This window comes from Penaeus monodon, chromosome 8 (genome assembly GCF_015228065.2).
Source record: "Penaeus monodon isolate SGIC_2016 chromosome 8, NSTDA_Pmon_1, whole genome shotgun sequence".
Classification (NCBI taxonomy): Eukaryota; Metazoa; Arthropoda; class Malacostraca; order Decapoda; family Penaeidae; genus Penaeus; species Penaeus monodon.
The window spans coordinates 28,596,748-28,604,247 of NC_051393.1; the positions used below are offsets into that span (position 1 = coordinate 28,596,748).

General features: G+C 45.0%; 2 protein-coding genes across 4 annotated transcripts in view; one reads left to right on the forward strand and one right to left on the reverse strand.

Moving 5' to 3' along the window:
* LOC119576290 (coatomer subunit alpha-like) overlaps window positions 1-7,500 on the forward strand; it is a 57,881-nt gene that overhangs the window by 11,870 nt on the left and 38,511 nt on the right. The gene's annotated exons all lie outside the window — the stretch shown is intronic.
* LOC119576293 (mucin-2-like) overlaps window positions 5,187-7,500 on the reverse strand; it is a 3,834-nt gene continuing 1,520 nt past the window's right edge. The window contains exon 2 of the mRNA XM_037923905.1: window positions 5,187-6,177. Within this exon, the coding sequence (XP_037779833.1) occupies window positions 5,782-6,177 (396 nt within the window). The 3' untranslated portion in view covers window positions 5,187-5,781. The remainder of the gene's footprint in view (window positions 6,178-7,500) is intronic.

Sequence of the window (7,500 nt, forward strand, 5' to 3'; positions counted from 1 at the left end):
ACAAATATCAGTAATCTAGTTTGAAATTAATAGATAAGAAATATTTGATAAAGCAATGATTAAAAGAATGATTCTGACACTTTAGAAAGTGGAGTTGCCAAGTAGAATCATATATACTGCTGTAAAGCCTATTATTGCTTTCATAAGAAGTAATAACTATTTGATTAACCCTTGGATCCTGGTGCTACGCTGCCAGCTTCTGGCCCATAACCCAAGCATTGCGCTTGATTGAGCAACCCCTCTGACAGATATGTGGCTTGTAGGCTGGGCACACATGAACACTTATGTGCAGTGACAATGCTATGCCTTCTTTTGCAATGTTATTTTCTCTTTTTCTGCTTATGAGTTTTATTTTTTTGCCATTTTCCAATGTCTTTGTCATTTGATATGTTGTATCCAGATGGTAATAGACTGTCATTCACAGACTCCATATCATCGCTTTAGATAGTCCATATCTCAGTGTAAGAATAGTAACAATAAGTTACATTTTATTTGTTTATTTATTTATTTATTATTGTTTTTTTTTCTGCAATATTCAATTTCCTGTGCTGCTGGTTACAGCAGCCAGGAATAGGATCCTGAGCATGCACATAGTATCCCTCCTGGAGCTGGTGCTCTTCTAGTCATGGTTCATGGATGGTATATTGCCCACTTGTTTTTCATTGGAAATAATGCAATAGCTTCTTCATAAATGCCAACTAATATAATCTAGTCTCATCACCCTGCAAGAGCTTTGTGCACTCATGGTAGGTCATTCTGGTCTCCCCAGCCTTCAGCTGAATTTCCCATGATAGCATGTTTCTGTCACTCTGGCTCTCAGGCAAATTTTTCCATGACGGCATGTTCACGTCACCCACCCCTCAGGCCAAATTTTCTCTTGACATGATGGTCACATCATCCGCAATGTAGGGATTAATAGATAAATTCTATGAAATTGATAGTCATTAAACTATATGCAATAATTTCAAAAGTCATGAACAGATACTGTCACACTGATAATTCTAACTGGTACATATGTCGACCTCCAACCGGTTTGTAATTGAGAATTTTTTGCCATTTTGGTCAACTGGGCTTAAAATTTTTACTGGCTATTAGGTGGAACTTCTTATTAAATATGGATACTGGCTGGGACATAAATGCTTTTTTTTTGGGTGATTAAAAATGCCTGTACTACAACTCAACACACTGTTGTAGAAGATAAATGTGATATGGACAGTCTATCATCTGATATTTATTTGATAGGCATAGAGAATAAAACTAAAGATAGGATAAAATAAGAAATTATCTCCATTTTGGCAAAAGAATAAGATTCTCATTTCAAAGAAGAAGCATAATTTAGAAGTCAACAAATTGGTAACCATCATGCATCACTACCATTTATGACTCCTATTAGATAGGTTGGATTACTTTGTGGTGTTTTTTTTTCCCTAGATTAGTCTGGATCTAAACTGACCTAGAATTAGAGTATTCATTATATTTGATGTATTAATGAATCATAGTTGTGGAATGCTTTTCAAAAGCAGTGCCCTTCGTTGCCTAGGCATATATTCTGCCTTTTCCTCTTGCGCCCATTCCTCTGCCTTTTCCTCTTGCTCCCATTCCTCTGCCTTTTCCTCTTGCTCCCATTCCTCTGCCTTTTCCTCTTGCTCCCATTCCTCTGCCTTTTCCTCTTGCTCCCATTCCTCTGCCTTATTCTCCTGTTCCCCTGCCCTTTCCTCCTCCTCTGCCCTTTCCTTCTCCTCCTCTGCCCTTTCCTTCTCCTCCTCTGTCTTTTCCTCCTCTGCCCTTTCCTCCTCCTCCTCCTCTGCCCTTTCCTCCTCCTCCTCTGCCCTTTCCTCCTCCTCCTCTGTCTTTTCCTCCTCCTCCTCTGCCCTTTCCTCCTCCTCTGCCCTTTCCTCCTCCTCCTCTGCCCTTTCCTCCTCCTCCTCTGCCCTTTCCTCCTCCTCTGCCCTTTCCTCCTCCTCCTCTGCCCTTTCCTTCTCCTCCTCTGTCTTTTCCTCCTCCTCCTCCTCTGCCCTTTCCTCCTCCTCCTCCTCTGCCCTTTCCTCCTCCTCCTCCTCTGCCCTTTCCTCCTCCTCCTCCTCTTCCTCCTCCTCTGCCCTTTCCTCCTTCTCCTCTGCCCTTTCCTCCTCCTCCTCTGCCCTTTCCTCCTCCTCCTCCTCTGCCCTTTCCTCCTCCTCCTCTGCCCTTTCCTCCTCCTCTTCCTCTGTCTTTTCCTCCTCCTCTGCCCTTTCCTCCTCCTCCTCCTCTGCCCTTTCCTCCTCCTCCTCTCCCTTTCCTCCTCCTCTCCCTTTCCTCCTCCTCCTCTGCCCTTTCCTCCTCCTCCTCTGCCCTTTCCTCCTCCTCCTCTGCCCTTTCCTCCTCCTCCTCCTCTGCCCTTTCCTCCTCCTCCTCTGTCTTTTCCTCCTCCTCCTCTGCCCTTTCCTCCCCCCCTCCCTCTGCCCTTTCCTCCTCCTCCTCTGCCCTTTCCTCCTCCTCCTCCTCTGCCCTTTCCTCCTCCTCCTCTGCCCTTTCCTCCTCCTCCTCTGCCCTTTCCTCCTCCTCCTCTGCCCTTTCCTCCTCCTCCTCTGCCCTTTCCTCCTCCTCCTCCCTTTCCTCCTCCTCCTCCTCTGCCCTTTCCTCCTCCTCCTCTGTCTTTTCCTCCTCCTCCTCTGTCTTTTCCTCCTCCTCTCTGCCCTTTCCTCCTCCTCCTCCTCTGCCCTTTCCTCCTCCTCCTCTGCCCTTTCCTCCTCCTCCTCTGCCTTTCCTCCTCCTCCTCCTGCCTTTCCTCCTCCTCCTCCTCGCCCTTTCCTCCTCCTCCTCCTCTGCCCTTTCCCTCCTCCTCCTCTGCCTCTTTCCTCCTCCTCCTCCTCTGCCCTTTCCTCCTCCTCCTCTCTGCCCTTCCTCCTCCTCCTCCTCTGCCCTTCCTCCTCCTCCTCCTCTGCCCTTTCCTCCCCTCCTCCTCTGCCCTTCTCCTCCTCCTCCTCTGCCCTTTCTCCTCCTCCTCCTCCTCTGCCCTTTCCTCCTCCTCCTCCTCTGCCCTTTCCTCCTCCTCCTCCTCTGCCTTTCCTCCTCCTCTCCTCCTCCCCCCTGCCTTTCCTCCTCTCCTTTCCCTCTCCTGCCTTTCCTCCTCCTCTGCCCTTTTCCTCCTCCTCTGCCCTTTCCTCCTCTCCTCTGCCCTTTCCTCCTCCTCCTCTGCCCTTTCCTCCTCCTCTGCCCTTTCCTCCTCCTCCTCTGCCCTTTCCTCCTCCTCCTCTGCCCTTTCCTCCTCCTCCTCCTCTGCCCTTTCCTCCTCCTCCTCCTCTGCCCTTTACTCCTCCTCTTCCTCTGCCCTTTCCTCCTCCTCCTCCCGCCCTTTCCTCCTCCTCTGCCCTTTTCCTCCTCCTCTGCCCTTTCCTTTCCCCCTCCTCTGCCCTTTCCTCCCTTCCTCTGCCCTTTCCTCCTCTCCTCCTCTGCCCTTCCCTTCCTCCTCCTCTGCCCTTTCCTCCTTCCTCTCCTGCCCTTTCCTCCTCCTCCTCCTCTGCCTTTCCTCCTCCTCCTCTGCCCTTTCCTCCTCCTCCTCCTCTGCCCTTTCCTCCTCCTCCTCCCGCCTTCTCCCTTTCCTCCTCCTCCTCTGCCCTTTCCCTCCTCCTCCTCCTTCTCGCCTTCCTCCTCCTCCTCCTCCGCCCTTCCTCTCCTCTGCCCTTTCCTCTCCTCCTCCTCTGCCCTTTCCTCCTCCTCCTCTGCCCTTTCCTCCTCCTCTGCCCTTCCCCTCCTCCTTGTCCTTCTGCCCCTCTGCCTTTCCTCCCTCTGCCCTTTCTCCTCCTCCTCCTCCTCCTCCCTTTCCTCCTCCTCCTCTGCCCTTTCCTTCTCCTCCTTTGCCTTTTCCTCCTCCTCCTCTTCTGCCTTCTCCTCCTCCTCCTCCTCTGCCTTTTCCTCCTCCTCCTCCTCTGCCCTTTCTTCCTGCTCCTCTGCCTTTTCCTCCTCCTCCTCCTCCTCCCTTTCCTCCAGCTCCTCTGTCTTGTCCTTCTGCTCCTCTGTCTTGTCCTACTGCTCCTCTGTCTTTTCCTCCTGCCCTTCTGCCTTGTCTTCCTCCCCCTCTGTCTAGTCCTCTTGCTTCTCTTCCAGTTCCTCTGCCCTATCTGCACTTTCCCCCTCCTCCTCGCTTTTTTTTGTCCCTCTGCCTTGTGCTCCTGCTCCCCTGCCTTGTTCTCCTGCTCCTCTGCCTTCTCCGCCTGCTTCCCTGGCTTGTCCTCCTTCTCTGCCTTGTCCACCTACTTCCCTGCCTACTCTGCCTCCTTCTTCCTCCATACTACTCCCCCCCCCTACACCACTACATTTTCCTCCTCCTCCTTTTCCTCTTCCTCACACTTTTTTACTACTACTCTTCGACCACTACTGCCACCTACTGCTTTTCTACTCTTTCCTCATGGTTACTCATATACTTTTCTTTCCTTATCCTTCATCCTACCTCCACCACCACCCTCACTTGACATTAAGCATTCACCCTCATAGGAAAGGCATAACTACAGAATCTTCATGTTTAAAAAGTTTCACTTGAGCATTAAGTATACTCTTTCAGTTGAAACTGACATTGAGACCTTTCCATTTACAGATTCCTTGTTCTTGTGGGATAAACCGTTACTCAATGAACTTTAGATGTAAAGTGTGCATTTTCCTGAAATGGTTTATTTGTTGGAGCTAAAATTTATTTTATATATTTAGTTTGTGGAAAATTGGTTTGAGTTGGGTTGTATCTGAATCCTTTCGCTGTATGATGGAAAACTACAGTTAACTAAAGTGAGAACTCCAGGTGCTGTATTGGTTTAAAAGAAATTTCTTCTGGTATTACTGAGCTAAATGTGAAAACTTTTACTATTGTCTTTCAATGTTTGTGCATCCTTGTATCACTAGAACTTTTAGCTGTAATTACTCTATAGTCCCTTTCATCTTTGAATAGGGGAGGATATTTGAATTACTAAAAGCTACTCTTTAAATATAGTTGCTAAAATTAAATGTGTTGCTAGATTTTTGTCTAGAGTTATCTTAATTATTTTTTTCCTTTTTTTAATGCACATAGCAGTTGCTTTCCTTATTTATAGCTATTTTTCAGCACTGTATCAGTTTGTTTTCTTGCATTTTGTTGAAAGAGGTTATCATCTTTACACTTAGGGATCTACAAAAGTATCCAGTTTTAACAAACAGGAAAAGGGAGTTTAACTAGAACAAATATTTAACATAATATATTAAGAAACAAACCATGCAAGTTACAAAGTGGCAAATGTTAAAGTGCTGGATGTAGATCCTGGGAACATCATTCAATTTGCTCAATGTTTTACATTCAGGTCACAAATGTTTGTAGAAGAGTTTCGTTGAAAATAAATGCCATGATTGTTGTTTGGTTTAGACAAAATACTTCAAAACCTTAAGAAAAAGACAAAATATTTTTGGAAGAAACATTTTCCTAGAAAATTCAAAGCTACTTGATGTGAAAGTGTACAATATAACAGGAAGTAATTTCGCTGATCTCACAGTCTGAATATTTTCAGGCACTTCAGAATTAAGTTGGTGAATTAGTAGGATCTCGTTTAATTAAGATTTGAAAATGATATATGAGGCGAATGACAGGTACTCATATGCTATAATATTTCAAACATGTCTAAATAATTTAACAAAGTGCAGTCCAAAAGAAATTGGTTTGACTTTTTTTCGTATCTTCTTGGCATTACTCTTATCAGTTACATTTTGAATGTACTGTTCTTTGTATTTGGAATCTCCATTCACCACATTCCCTGGCAGTCTAGCCAGCGATTATTTTTGTGTCTATTGTGGGAATGTTCGGGCATTCTGAATGGGTGCTTCTTCGGCGTCGTTGTTAGAAACTCTCAATCTGCGCCGAGCAGCTCCTCCAGGCCGGCGTCGACGGCCAGGTTGCCTTGTAGCTTTAGTCGTTGATTCAGGGGTTGTGGAGGGAGGAGAATCAGCCTGAGGAGATGGTGTTGTAGTGGTGGTTGTGGTGGTTGCTGCAGTGGTTGTTGCAGGGGCTGAGGCAGTGGCGGGGACACTTGTTGGCTCATTTTTGCTCTCTTCGATTTTTTTCCTTAGTTCAGCCTTCAGGCCAGGATTTGCCCTTAAAACATCTTCTATGGAGATGGGACGAATGTCGAGTGTATTTGCCACCAGTACTCCAAAACTGCACAACACCAGTGAGAGCAGAAGCTGTGAAAGATACATTAAGGTTGCTATATATAGAAATTCAGGGATTGTGGAAACAAGCTGCAATTGGCTGTAAAATATGCCTGGCTAGCTCACAAATATCAGGGAATCATGTAAAACATAAGATAGATAGATACGAATTCAGATTAGTAGATACTAATTCAGATTAGTAGTGTAAGTACAAGTGGAATAGTAGTTTTGTTCTCAAACTTATCAGCAACCTCGTGTATGCGAACGCATGCACGCAAGCACGTTCGCACGTGTATGCATGCGCGCGGACTCTCACTCTCTAACAATCATTCACTCATATTGTAATCAAACCTAAAACACACTATGAACATAAACAAATACAGCAATATTTACATCAAGATGAAATGAAACGACGGTAATATGAAAATGTGTGTGTGTGTGTGTGTGTGTGTGTGTGTGTGTGTGTGTGTGTGTGTGTGTGTGTGTGTGTGTGTGTGTGTGTGTGTGTGTGTGTGTGTGTGTTATATAATGTATGTATGTATATATATATATATATATATATATATATATATATATATATTTATATATATATATATATATATATATATATATATATATATGTATGTATGTATGTATGTATACATATGTATACGCATATACACACAAGCATATATGCATATAAAAAAATGTAGAAGTGTTGATAATATTCACATTTTTGTAAGAAACCCAGTGAATGGTTGAAATCGTGCGCACAAAATTGTTTCAAATGTCGATATTCAGATGATCACTGCAAGTTACACAAAATGTAGTGAAAGTAGGTTGTCGAAGGTAAAGTGGTTTATTTGACACTACCTAGTTTTTGGTTCAACTGGGTACTGGTTTCGGGGAAAAACATTGATGGGCAGAGGAACTCGCCAGATGGTTCGGCAGGGTTTGAGGAGGCAGTGACGGAACCGGAATTTCGTGTTAGGGTGGTTTAGGGCATATGGTGGGTGGGGGAGGGGATATGGTTAGTAGGTTAAGACGTGGCAGGGACAGTGAGTAGATCTAAAGTGCTGATAGGTGTGTGTGGAGGGGGGGGGGGAGTCACGAGTTCATGGGTTAAAGACTGAGATCGGCGACTGTAGTGATGAAAGGTTGTTGTTGATGTGCAAGGTGTGTGTGTATAATGTGGGGAAGAGATACGTTGATAACACACACACACACACACACACACACACACACACACACACACACACACACACATATATATATATATATATATATATATATATATATATATATATATATATATATATTAGTTTAGGACAGGGTAGGTGAACGCTGATGATTTATGAGTAACGGGGATTAGAAAAA